Source organism: Mastigoproctus giganteus, chromosome 2 (genome assembly GCF_048544385.1).
Source record: "Mastigoproctus giganteus isolate SK-2022 chromosome 2, ASM4854438v1, whole genome shotgun sequence".
NCBI classification, from domain to species: Eukaryota; Metazoa; Arthropoda; class Arachnida; order Uropygi; family Thelyphonidae; genus Mastigoproctus; species Mastigoproctus giganteus.
Window position 1 is genome coordinate 233,585,060 of NC_143576.1, and position 14,604 is coordinate 233,599,663.

A 14,604-nucleotide genomic window follows, 5' to 3' on the forward strand; every position below is an offset into this window, starting at 1 on the left:
TTTTGATTCTGTTGTGGCTTTATAGGGTAAAATTTGAATATGTAATACATCACTTATTATAAAGGTTCATATTGGCAGTAATCGTGAAAAATGATACACACATACATTGCATGTAATTTTTTGAAAAAATATATGAAAATGGTATAAAGCTGTACGATACGTTTGTAATGATGTCTTTTCTGCGTTTATATTTTTCATCTAGTACTGATCAGGAAATGAGAATAGTTCTGAAAAAATTAAAGAGAGCTCTACTACTGGGTATTGCCTTCGCTGCCAATGCTGGTGGAACTGGGACAATCATTGGAAGTGGACCGAATCTTGTACTGAAAGGACTACTTGACGAGTAAGTTAAACTTGCATTGCTTCAGTAGGAGAGAGAGAGAGAGAGAGAGAGAGAGAGAGAGAGAGAGACTTAGTTAAACTGTAATGTATACTGGTGTGCAAAACTTAAGGACCAGTCAGATTTTCATCTGTAGCTTCTCATAGGAGTGGTCTGGATATGGAAAAAGCATACCAAAGAAACCTCGTGAGGTACAGAAATATGAAGGAAACAACACCGACACAACAACAGAAACAAGATGGTACAGAAGGACTTTATTCAAAGATGCATCACTTCCAAAGATGGAACAAAGGGAAGAGGTGGTCCTCAGCAGGAGATATGGCCACCCCTATTGTCGATGCAGGCTTTGCACCGCCTCTCCATACTTAGAACAATGTTGTTGATAAGTTCTTGCGGTAACATCGTCCATTCCTCTGTCAGCGCCATCTTCAGCTGGTGAACATTTGCTGGTGGGTATGGACGTACCACTAGGCGTCTTCCCCAGAGCGTCCCATATGTGTTCGATGGGATTTAGATCGACAGGAGAAACGGGCAGGCCAATCCATACGAACAATGTCCTCACTTTTCAAAAGCATATCAATAGCAGCAGTGCGATGGGGTGTGACGTTATCATCCATAAACACGAAGTCGGGCCAATGGCACCTCGGAACAGACGCACATGGGGAAGGATTACCTCAGTACAGTAGCGTGCACCGGTTACTGTACCGCCTTCCAGTATCTCGAGTTGTGTACGTCCATCCAAGATAACGCCTCTCCAGGCAAGAACACCTCGACCGCCATATCGATCCCTTTCACTGATGTTTGATACCGTGTGCCAACTTCTCGCCAGGTTAACTGACGTCCAGAATCGCTGCTGAGACTGAATCTACTCTCATCAGTAAAGAGTACCTTAAGTAAAGATTTTGTGGTTGTAACCTTTAGAAATAGTGTTGGTCCTTAAGTTTTGCTCACCAGTATATGTAATGATATGTAAATACTAAGTAAGTAAATGAAACGTATCTCTTACTTTCAGAATGTTTCCAGACTGCAAGGAATTAACTTTCACTACATGGATGATGTATAATATTCCTGGGATGTTGATCTGCACTGTAGTCATGTGGCTATTGTTCCAAGCCATGTATCTTCCTTGGTGGTAATTATCTATTTATTTATTTTTTATCCTAACTAAGCGATGGAGTCTGTTTTCATAGAGAATAAAAAAAAAATAGTTTGGCCTTAGTCGCTAATGCTCCTAAAACCCAACTACAATAATAACAACGTTTCACCCAAGAAAAATAGAGTGGATCACATTTGCTCTTTTTATCCCCTCATCCCATCCTACTGTTTCAATACCCTTCGATAAAACATTTTACCAAGAAAATTTTAAACAGTAATGGGTTTACAAATGTAAACCCATTATTGTCGAACCTCTAATGCAGAAACGAAGCTAAAGTAACTACAGAAGTGCCTTCTTACACTTTTCTCCCGATGACAAGGAGCAGATTCGTCCTGAAAGATGCAGTTACTTGGCAGGTTGAAATGGTCTTTAATGGTTGGCAGCAATTTGCCTTCCAATATAGCCAGGTATCCATTGGCATTTACGGATGCTTTCATAAACTGCAGGTGATACGAAACGCACCCCCATATCATTTGGCTGGTAGGGAATTTCACTGTAGACACCATACAGTCTGGATGGTATTCTTCACCACGTCTACGGCGAATCGTTTGTCTCCCATCAGAGCCATGCAGGTTGAATTTCTTCTCATCCAAGAAAATAACCGACTTCCACTGCTCGGGGGTCCATTTGACACGCTCCTTACACCAAATTAATCGGGCCATTTTCATTCATTTTGTGAGGAGGGCTTCTTAGGACAACTGGGTACAAGTCCATTTTTGAAGAGGCGTCTTCTGACTGTTACTGCACTTGCTACCACTCCTGTATGTTCTTCCCATTCTTTTTTCAGCTCAGACGAAGAAGCTTTACGGTTTTTAAGGCATAAGCGTTTCAAAACGCGGTCCTGTTTTGGCGTAGAGACTCGTTTGCGTCCGGTTCCTTTTTTTCCTATCAGCACAACCAGAATTCTTGAGTTTGGAAAGAAATCTACTCACTGTCGACTGATTACAAGACACTCTATAAGCAATATGATCTGAAGAACATCCTTCCTCACCTAAAGCAACAAGAGCACTCTTTCTTCGTGGCATCAACTGCACATAACTCGCCATCTTGACACAAGCAAGGAATGACTGCAACTCTTGTAGAGCGTGCTTATATAGCTGAAAGTAACAGCTGATGCAATATTACGTAATCACCTACGCGTGTCAATCTTATCTGATGCAATCTGTAAGAAATATTGCCATATACTTATGTTATTCGGACGACAATTACAATTTTAAGGGGGTGATGTACTTTCTTTGAACACCAGTGTATGTACAGCTTGTATAAGCTTGTTGTATAATGTTGTAAATGCTATATAAGCTTGCTTTCTTGCATCGTTTGCCACTGCTAATGATAAATCTTTTGATCTAATACCATTTATCATTCTTATATTTTCAGCAAGAAAGAAGATAAAAGCAAAGACGAAGCCGTACGAAATGTTATTCTTCGAAATTACAAAGCTTTAGGTCCAATGTCGTAAGTTATTAAAAGTTATTAAGTTATTAAAATAAAAATTCCTGCAATACAGCCCAACTCCTCCCCGTAACTTGAAATTATGGTCCCTAGTTCTAAAATCATTTATAACCGTGAAAATTTCGTTCTCATTCAATTTGCTTATGCCTCTCAGAGCCTGGAGTTGGCTTTGCATTAGCAACATCCCCTTAATATCTCTGTGCCACCTTTTGCCCATAATACAGCCGGTACATATCTTGCCATGGACTCCAAGGTGTTACAGGGTGGCTTGTGGTAGTGCTACTACACTGTGTTGCACAATGTGTCGAATAATGCTCACACATTGTGAGGTGGATGGTCATAACATCTAATATCCTTTACCAGTAAAGGATATTAGATGTCCTAAAGGATATTAGATGTCCATCTAATATCCTTTACCAGTAAAGGTCCCAAACGTGGTTTATTGGGTTGAGATCGGCTGCGCTGGGCGGTCATGGGAGGACGGAGAAGCCATTGTTACGTTCCTGAAATCAGTTAGCATCCAAGGGTTTCGACCACACATGGCTGTCCCATGTTTGACTTTTGGCTTGTTGTTACACCTCTGGTGAGATTTGTGACACCACAGAAGGGCGGGAGCACTTGATCATGTGTTGGCTGTTGGTCGAAATACTAGCACCTGCACGTATTGTCCCCACAGTCATTCTACTTTCCCAGTCGAAAGATCTCCACGCCGATCCACCCTTCCTTGCAGACACTCAAAAATTGATCGCCACGCTTGCGAACTACAAACTTATATCAATACTTTGAGCCTTCACCAGCGTCACAGACCAGTGTTTATTCCTATACAAGGGGATGTTGCGAATAAAAAGAAAACTCAATGTATATATTAAAATATGAGGATTATATTCTTCATACATATGTTTGTATATTTATTTTTACGCTTGAAATACTGCACAACTTGTTTAAGCATCTTAAGATACATGTATATATGAAAAATCTTGATTCTTTCAGATTCCACGAGCTAGCAATACTAGTGCTGTTCACAATCTTAGTGTTTCTCTGGCTTTTTAGAGACCCTCAGTTTGTAATTGGCTGGGGAAATGTGCTGGAAGATCTGACACCCAGAGTGTAAGTATTAGCATTAGCATTTAGCATTAGTAGAGGCATTTGATGCAAGAAAGCAAGCTTATGCAGCATCAGCCAAAAAAAAAAAAAAAAACCCACTTCCACTTCACCCCTCTGTTCGTTCAAAATACCTGTCCAGCTGAGCCTTAAACTTATTTAGGCTATCAACCTCCACCACAAGGGATGGGAGTCTGTTCCACCCACCAACCACCCGCTGGCTAAAGGCAAATTTCCGCACGTCTATCCTACATCTGTCTTTCGTCAATTTGAATTTATGCCCTCTCAGGTGATTTTTCTGAGCTAGAGGAAGAATCCCATCAGCATTGAGCATGCTCAAACCATTCAAGGCTTTATACACCTCTATCAGATCACCTCGCCGGTGCCTAGTCTCCAGACACTGTAATTTGCAAAACTTAAGCCTTTCTTCGTAAGAGCACCCCTTTGTTCCATTCACTAATCTTGTTGCCCTTCTCTGTACTCGTTCCAGCAGCTCTACATCCTTCTTGAAATGAGGCCTCCAGACCTGTATACAGTACTCATGTGGCCTGACCATTGCCTTATACAAGGGAAAAATCACCTCCTTATCCCTGCTAGAAAAATTCCTGTATATCATTGACAATAATCCATGAGCTACTCTTGCAACCCGTCTGCACTGCTCAGAAAACTTCATATCTGCCTGCACAACTACCCCCAGGTCCCTTTCATTCTCTACCACTGTCAGTGTAGTACCACAAACGTTGCACGATACGTTGCTCTGGGGTTGCTGTTTCCCATTTGTAGTACTTTACAATTTATCAATGTTAAACTTCATTTGCCACCTCTCAGCCCATCTGCTCAACCTTTCCAGATCCTGTTGCAGCAGCATAGCATAAGTAGTGTCCTAGTATCGACAGTTTTGTTAAAGTACATTGCGGGGATACCAGGTTATTAATCTAAAGATATTTGGTTTGATTTATTGATTGATATAACATGATATTATGAGAATCATGCGATCACTAACAGATAGAGGTCTATTCTTACGCTTAGTGAGAGAGAGAGAGAGAGAGAGAGAGAGAGAGAGAGAGAGAGCTCTGTGATTCCATAAATATTTGTAACGTGAAGGACTCAAGAAAACTGATGCCACAGTCAAGATGAAAATTTAAAAAAAAAAACAAACAAATGGAAGATTATAAGGTTTTTATTACTGATCGTTTCTTGTTTGATCACTGTTCGTTAGTACAACCGTGTAATACCATGAGGGGGTACCCTTGTGGGTGGCACACCGGGTGAAAAAGACCTGAGTTCGAGTCTCATTGATGACGTTAAGAATTTTATGGGCCTTTTTCACAACGTGGCTGAGTTAGTCGGTCTCAGGCGAGGGTACACGGCTTTTCCTCCCGGAAAGTTGGGTTCTTCATCCAGCAAACGGAAAATGGACCACAGAACACACGCAATTTATAGACAATATACATAGAGCAATATGGTTTTAGTCGCTAATGCTTCTAAAACCCTACAACAACAACAACAACAACAACAACAACAGCATTGGGGCTGGCCGGGGCTGGTGCTTAATTAGTTTTGGGGGCTTCCTTTCTTTTGTTATACTATTATAATCATTTAAGGAACAATTTTTTTCGCATCCGGGTGAGTCGTATCTAATGCTATAACTATTTAAGAAACGTTTTAGGGGCCTGGAATTGTGTCAGTGCCTGGGTGCGTTGCATCCACTGTACCTTCTCCCCCTTTGAACGGCCCTGTTTTTTAGCGAACCGTACATCAAGAGGGCATAATTTTTCCAATTTCTGTGTATTTTAAAAGACAATATGATTTTTATTATTTATTAATTTGTTTACCATAAACTGATTTTAATAAATCGAATGATAGAAGTGGATAGAGTAGATGAATATCTGATAAATAATTTTCTCCATTTGTATTACTATTGGACATGCAGTCAGGTCCTTTCTTCACCAGCAGAATAAAAAAAATAATAATAATAAAAATAAATAAAATGTATTATTCCCCGCTTCTGGTATGTATCGATCCAGGAAGCATTTGAAATTCCCGAAGCCGTTGGTTTCGACTACTCATGACAGCAACTTATTCTAATGATTAACAACTCGCTGGTAACTGGATTGTGGAAGACTTCCCACAATCAAGTCTAACTCTTCGCCCGGTTCTTATACACCTCAGTTAGATGCTCCTTCCCATAAAATGTACACCTGACTAGTTATTGAAACCGACTAACTCAGCCACGCTGTGAAAAAGTCTTATAAAAATTCCTCGTGTCATTAACGGGACTTGAACTCAAGTCTTTTTCACCCAGTGTGGAGAGGACAGTGATTATGTTAACTGTACTTCCCACGAGGACAACTGATTCTAATGAGTAACCATTAATTACGAGTACAACCATTATTTGTAGGTCGTGTAACCAACTTGCAATCCACCTAAAGATTGAACCCTTGACTCCAACATACATCTCAGTATGAATTTTTTAACAGCTTTTTAGAGCTAGAAATGTTGGAGGGGATTCAATTTTCAATGTACTTATTGGTGGGTGGATTCGGTGACAATGACAAAGGAGAAAGGAGGGGTACATTACTAGCCATCATTGCGAATTTTAGTCTGTGTAAAAATTCATAACCTTATACTACAAATAGCAGTTTTACAGCTTTTTAATAATATAGTCATTTAATTTTCTTTGGTAAAATAAAAGAAATCTCCAAACTCAGAATATTATCGCTTTATCTTTTCAGAAAAGTAAAAGATGCAACTCCAGCTATAGGAATAGCGCTTTTCCTTTTTATCATTCCTGCCAAACCAAAAAGATTTGGACAAAGCCCACCGTTATTGGACTGGAAAACTGCTCAACAGAAAATTCCCTGGGGTGTGTTAATACTTTTAGGAGGAGGTCTGGCTATAGCTCAGGGAGCAAAGGTAACCCCGTAAAATATTAGCAAAAAATGTGATTATATTTAATAGGGAAACTAATTCAAATATGTGCAGCTAAACTTCTCCGATACCTGGGAGAAGTTGGACTACAGGCAACAGCGAGTTTACTGTTGTATTAATGCAGACAGTGTGTGGGTTGTGAACAATTTGTTCTGGGACACCAAGACAAAGATTATTTCAAATTAAATCCAAGTTTATAAGGTTTAGAACACCACTGGAACACCAATTGCATTTCAGTTGAATACACAGGTGATCCTTCGTATTCAAAATACAAACTTTTGAAATGAGTTTCCTTGGGCGCGTGATTTTCATGCTTTGTTACTAGCTCACTAGAGGGTCGGACTGGTAGGTTTCGACTACCAACAATTATGGTCCCATCTGAATCACTTACCATTTCATGACTATTAGTCTATGGCGCAAATTTGCTGTTGGCACTGGTACTAATCGCCGGTGCCAGAACCAAAGTGTTCAGTGTTAGCTGTTAAGTGGCAAAGCAACCAAAGCCATGAGGCGTCGACATACTGTCTCCTTAACTTTCTTACAGTGGCGAGATTAAGCAAACTTTTGTTTCAGGAATACAAAATAATCTTCGCATAGCTCGTGTCAAGAATATTTGCAAAACTAGTGAAGGATTGTTGTTGGTCCAACTTAGAAGTGCCCAGGATGTGAAATTAATAGAAGGTTGTACTTATTTTGTGATTTAGGGTTGGTAATCAAGGTACGGTTAGGATCGAAGCCAACGATAATTATCTACAACATTGATATGGATGCTGATGATGAAACAGAACTCGTGAAGGATCTTTTCAATCGCAGTTTAGTGGACACAAAAATATCTAAGGAGGAACTCTTCAGCGAACCAAGAATTCGTTTCTCAATAAATAATGGAGAAAGTCTGGAACGGAACTGAATAACTGAAATTTCATTCAGAATATCATCGACCGTAGAGAAATTGCAAAAGACTTTCATTGGTTGTGAAAGTTGTCGCTTCAGAAGATTTTAGATTGTTAAATTGTGTTATCGCTTTGCTCTTTATGGACACACTGCAATTCACTGTTATAACGATGAAGTGTGCATGCATTGTGGGGAACATGGTCGCTCGCACCAGCAGTGCATGGGAAGAGACAAAGGACCAAAATGTTTTAATTGTACGTAGAGGAATTGGAAAGCTTCGAACTCCATAGCATGGGTGACGTGTCCTTGTTACTTAAAAGCTATTGATTTACTAAAGACAAGGACTAAAAACCAACAGGACTGGTGAGAGTAGACGACCCACCTCAATGGAACAAGAATGGTAACCAGTGAGGTGTGCATCCTGCACCTTGCTGGGATAAGAGGCCGATCACTCAACACAATCCGAAAATATACAACCATACACACACACACACAACTGTACACTGATCGGCCTTTTTCTGTACTGCATATTCACATAATACGCAGTGGGGTTGTTGTAGTTTGATCGGAGTCGCACACACAATAAATAAATAAATAAAAATGTCCGTAACTGTGTATACTCTTTGGTCAGTTTGCCTGTTCTGCTTGACAAAAAAACCATACAACCCTCGCCCAAGATTAATTAACTCGGTCATGAGAATAAACTAGATAAAAATTCCTCCAGTTGAGAAGATTCGAATCCAGGACTTTATCACGAGTGTGGAAGGACAATGAACCTAACCACTGTGCTAACCGCGAGGGCGTGAATATTTCAGGATCGATTAGTCTGAAAATATAAGTGATGAGGTTCACTATTCAAAGCTAATTAGCTTTTAAGAATTTATTCATATCTTTTCAATGCTACGAACATTTAGTAATTATATCAGTTATTCTGGAATTCTATCTCTTTCGTATGGAAGTTTGTTATGGGATTTGAATTTTTCTAAATGTCCTCTTAATATAAATCATTATTTTATAGGAGTCCAACCTGACAGACTGGGTCACTGTACAACTAGAAGGGCTGCAGGTCTTGTCAAAAGACTCCATCGCAATTATTTTGTGCCTTATCACTGCTGTTCTAACGGAAATTATCAGTAATATGTCCATGGCTACTATTATGCTACCAGTCGTTACTAATATGGTAAGTCTTGAACAGTAGTTTTTATCCGGTCAACAACAATTTCACTTGGACTTCAATAATCCTAAATTACATTTATTAAAGAAGTTGTTGTTGTTGGTTGTTGTAGTCGGGTTTTAGGAGCATCAGTGACTAAGACCATATTGCTCCGTGCATATTGTCTGTAAATTGCCTGTGTTTTGTGGTCCATTTTTTGTTTTGCTGGACGAAAAACCCTAGTTTCCGGGAGTAAAAACCATGATACCCTCGACTGAGACCGACTAACTCAGCCAAGTTGTGAAACAGGCCCGTAAAAATTCCTCACGTCACCGACGGGACTCGAAATTATAATATATAGAAAAATATAAAGAGAAAAAATATGAACAACGCAGCATAAATTTAAAAACAATTAAAAACAATGGCAGGGAAATTTAATCAAAATCAAACCATGGATTTTGATCAAACAAACGCAGATGAGAAACAATTTTTGTTACCTCTCAAAAACACAACGCGGTAGGGATTGGAGAGGTGGATGGCTGGTGTCAATATTTAGTAATCTAGCATAGTTTAAGCCACAAGATTTGAAAGGAGTTATTCCGGTTGAACAGATGCGATCCACTCTAGGAGAATGGGATGGTATTTGTAATCGGTAGTCATTTTCTGCAGGTCAATCGCAAGGCGCAACAGTGCCAGTATTTTAGAGAGTGTCTGGGCAGGCAGGAAACGATTACAAAGTTTCAGATGGCTGTATTTGAGGATTAGTGTGGGCCAGACCTCGAGGATGGCGAAGGGTTGTGCCACCAGATGTTCGGGCCTTTATCACTCCTGTGAACATTTTTACCGTAGTTAGCGTTATGTCAATTAACCTTGGGAGCCTGGGTACATTTAGCTGCTCAGCCATGTCGGTGGTTCTCAATTGCGGGGGTCCGCGATGCTTATTTAAGGTCCATTTCAGGATCCAGTATTCACATGCGAACACCGGTTTTCAGAGTGAGGCCGAAGCAGATGCCCAAATTTCTGCAGCGCATAAAATACCCAGATAAACAGTGGTTTGAAGATATCTACTAGTGGTTGAGCATTCATTGGCATTGCTAAGGCATTACTTTGTGATTTTTTGGCTAAAAAACCTTTATCGTTCATCCAGACTCATTTCAGCTGGTTACCTAGTTATATAACCGAATTTGAAACGTGGGGACTTTGTTTGAGCAGCGCAATTGGAGATGGAAAAAGTTGAATTGCAAATTTAAACCGTGCATGGATGCATAGGAGAAGAAACAAGAAAATACAACAATGTTTTAGAAAAGAACTCAGGATTTCACCCTTCACATTTTTAAATACAGTCCAGTCACTTCCATAGAAGTAGAATGACCATTCTCTGCGTTTAAAATCATCTTTGGCTGATAAACGCTACAAATTTACAATGGATCACTTTGAGAAATATATTATCGTGCATTGTAACCAAAAATTATTCTAAGTTAAAAGGAAAACTTTTTAAAAAGATCATAAAGCTTTCCATAAATGGTTTCATTACTTTAACATATCGAATACAAAGAAATTGTGGTTCAGTTAATTGTGATAAACGAGTAATAAATGTGAAAATTGTAGTCCATGTATTAGCATTTTGGGGCATATTTTACCTATTGTAGTATTTTATTGCATATTTCACCTGTTTTTTGGGCATATAATCCGATGTCCAGTTATACTCTTGGTGTTTATAATTGTTAATTTTGTTTTAGGCTCTTGCATTGAAGGTTAACCCAATTCTTTTCATGATGCCTGTTACGATAGCCAGTAGTTTTGCTTTTATGCTTCCCGTTGGCAATCCATCTAATGCAATTGTCTTTGACAGCGACGATATGGTAACTATGGACATGGTGAGTATTCTTCTGTTGAAGAGATAATACTTTCTATATATACTGTGCTGCCACTTTATTAGGTACACCTACCTAGTAGCGTCTGGAGCCTCCTTTAGCCTTCAAAACAGCCTGAATTCATCTAGGCATGGATTGAACAAGATGCTGAAAACGTTGTGCATGAATGGAGTACCATGCAGACATGAGTGTGTCACGCAGTTCCTTGAGATTCGACGGAGGTGTAGGCCTGCAGCGAACAACCCTTTCCAGCTCATCCCTAAGATGTTCAATAGGATTAGGATCCACAGACTGAGCGGGCCACTGCAGAAAAGTCATTGTCGTGTTCCTGGAACCATTCCATAGGGATTCGGGCTTTGTGCACCAGCGCATTATCCTTCTGGAAGTAACCATCTGACTGAGGATAAACTGTCAACACGAACGGATGCATTTGGTCAACAACGATGTTTAGATAGGTTGTGGCATTCAGACGGGAATCTATAGGTATCAATGGACCCAACGTGCGCCAAGAAAACATTACCCACACCATAACACTGCCCCCACTACCTTGCACAGTAGTCGTCAGACATGACGGGTCCATGGATTCATGTTGTTTTCCTCAAATTCTGAGCCTTCCATCAACATGATGCACCAGGAACTTCGACTCGTCAGACCAAGCAACTGTTTTCCAATCCTCGATAGTCCAGTGCTATCGTTGCTGTGCCCACAGGAGGCGTGCTCTCTTGTTCTTCATTGATAACAAAAGTACGCGATGTGGCCGTCGGCTGTAGTAGCCCATTCGCGACAAAGTGCAACTAGTGGTCCATTGCGATATTTTGTTCTGTGCACTAAGGTTGTATTCTGACGTGATGTGCGACATTGTGGCCCGTCTGTTTGCTTGCACAATTCTAGCCATCCTCCTCTGACCTCTTTCATCAAGAAGCGATTTTCTTCCACAGGAGTGCCGTTGAGAGGATGTTTTCTGTTCGTCACCATTCTCGATACACCCTTGAAACTGTGGTGCGTGAAAAGTTCAGGAGAACTGCCGTTTCAGAGATGCTTTGTCCAGCACGTCTTGCACCTACTACCATGCCACGTTCGAAGTCCATTAGATCACTCCTTTTCCCCATTCTTGCTACAGTTTGTACGCTTAACTGATACTAGAAAGGTTGTTCTGCTGCATTCATATCTACAACTGTGGTCATGTGACTTGCAACGTTGTGGGACAAACCATTTGTGTGCACAGCAGGTGTGTACCTAATAAAGTGGCAGCACAGTGTAAGTCTCCTCACTTAATGCAAGACTAGAAAGAGGTAATCATTTGGAGTTGTGTCCTACAACGATCAAACTTCGTTTAAAAACTAACTCTTTAATGACGGACTATTTATATAAATAAAGTCAAATGCATAGATACAATTAAAATTTTAAAACACGATTTTATAAAAAAATCCGAGAAAAACTGTAATAGTGTATTTAATTAAAAGCATCACATGCGAGGGCGGACTGGCCCAAGCGACTTTCGGGAAAATTGCTACTGGGGCAAAAGTAAATTTAGGTTATCGATTCATAATCATGACATGTTAAAATTATTAAAATTGTTTTCAGCAAAAGCTTATTTCCCAGTACTCTGAGGTTACTACTGGGTTTTAAGCTTTTGCTAAAAAAAATTTTAATGAGTTAACAGGCAGTACTTTCACCTTTAGCTATAAACTATATACATGTAATAGTGATAAGTGAAGATGATGGCATACATGATAAGTGAAGATGATGGCAACATTTGCTGAGAGCTGCCTAGAACTGCCGGTCCAGCCCTGTTCATACGTGTAGTAAAAATTTGTTAAAATATATAAAAACAGGGACTTAGACCTTTTAAGCCGATTAGCTTGCATTTACCTTAATGCTGTGTTGTTGACTATGTGATCTCATGCACTGCCCTACCATTAATATCCAGACACCTGCCTTCAGACAAAAAAAAAAGAACTTTTATTGTGTCATTTAATATTTTGTGCTGAAACCTTTTGCTTTTATGCCGGCCTTCAATCTTCGCAGCATACTCTCAACCAGCTTTTTATGAATGTCAGGTGATATGTTCCTCCATTCGGCCTTTAATGCAGCCACCAGTTCGGCCTTGTTCTTTGGGCGATCTGGCCTGCGCGTACCCCACGATCAAATGTAGCCCAAAGATGCTCGATAGGGTTCACCTCGATAGAGCGAACCTCGACTCGTCTGTCCATAGGACTGTTTTCCACTGCAGTCCAAGATTCGCGCTCCTTACACGAAATCGGCGTCTAGCATTTGCTGAGGTCATCAATTTAATTAAACTGTTGAGGTAATTCTGTTGAACGTGTCATCTTGCATGTCCACTTTTTTGCAATTGTCTATTCGAAGTCCAGTATGCATATTTATATTAGGTTGTGTGACGTGTTGCATGCATAGGACCTGTTTCCCCATCCAAAGAGGGGTGTCCGGATATTAATGACAAGGCAGTGTATATCTCCACGACTGACGTTCTCTTCTCCGTCGTTATCATATTCTGATGTACCAATTTCCTTCCCCCTCTTTCAAATTTTAATTTAGACTAAAATTTTAAGTGTATAATAATTGTATTTGATTTTATTTGTACAATTTCTATAGTCAATCAATATTAGAGTTTTTAAATTAAATTTGGTCTGTGTAGGACAGAATTAATACGTATTCTTTCCTCGATCTTGTGAAGTATTTCTTTATTAATATTCTATGTTTATTTTGTGGAAAAATAAATTTTGAATAATCCAACTAATCTCTTACTTTAAATTTCAGGCTAAACCAGGGCTGGTAGTGAAGATAGCATGTTGTGCAATTGAACTTTTAATGATTAATACCCTTGGGAAGGTTGTTTTCACTCTGGATACTTTCCCAGATTGGGCTAATAGCACCATTCACGACTTATAGTACATGGTGAGAACAGTAGTGTCCGTTTGAAATTAGAAATGACGGTAAAATATGTTTAAATCATAGCACCGATGACGAATCGAACGTTTCGCCAAGAGAGCACAAGATGATTTTATTTTTATTTTCTTGATTAAGAAAAAATATTTTTCAAATGTATACGATCCGATTACTTTAACCAACTGCTGTCTACCTCAGAAATAACAGATGTATAATGAAGAAATGTTTTATAGATAAATAGCGATTTAGTAAAATATAAATTAAACGTGGTGTTCCAACAAAATTAAACACTATTATGCCACATTAGCAGCACTATTGCAAATTGCAACTGATTGTGGTAAAGAAGCGAGAACTTCATTCAAGCGAAAATTCAAAATATTAAATAAAATAAGCATATAAAAATAAAGAACAGATAAACAGAAGCCCACATTCACCCACGAAAGCGTGGGTAGCCATGCTTGGGAGTCCCTATGAGCACGATTGCCTCCAGAATAGGACAACTGCTGCTTGAAACAAGCAATGAAATCCTCCCTCACTGCACTTCACCCAATGGGTGAATACAGACGCCCACAAGAAAAAAAAAACGCGAGAAAGTTTGGAGGACCAAAGTGATAAACTTTTTCAATAGTGTTTAATTTTGTAAATCATTAAATGGTGATTTTTTAACAAGTTTTCAATTGAACTGCCAGTTGCTACTTTACATGCTACTTTGTGCATCGTTCAGTATTAAACCTGTACAAATATGTATAATTGCAGTATCCATTTTATAACTTGTATAAATGTTTCTTTATTTTTTTTA

The 14,604-nt window shown here is 39.4% G+C and overlaps 1 protein-coding gene across 1 annotated transcript in view; it reads left to right on the top strand.

Annotated features, from left to right (window-relative positions):
* The window catches only part of LOC150090250 (Na(+)/citrate cotransporter-like), a 76,651-nt gene extending 62,843 nt beyond the window's left edge, over window positions 1–13,808 (top strand). Inside the window, exons 6-12 of the mRNA XM_090390230.1 lie at window positions 203–343; window positions 2,874–2,951; window positions 3,939–4,055; window positions 6,785–6,965; window positions 8,890–9,051; window positions 10,764–10,901; window positions 13,677–13,808. Of these exons, the coding sequence (XP_090246356.1) occupies window positions 203–343; window positions 2,874–2,951; window positions 3,939–4,055; window positions 6,785–6,965; window positions 8,890–9,051; window positions 10,764–10,901; window positions 13,677–13,808 (949 nt within the window). The remainder of the gene's footprint in view (window positions 1–202; window positions 344–2,873; window positions 2,952–3,938; window positions 4,056–6,784; window positions 6,966–8,889; window positions 9,052–10,763; window positions 10,902–13,676) is intronic.
* Window positions 13,809–14,604: the final 796 nt, after the last annotated feature.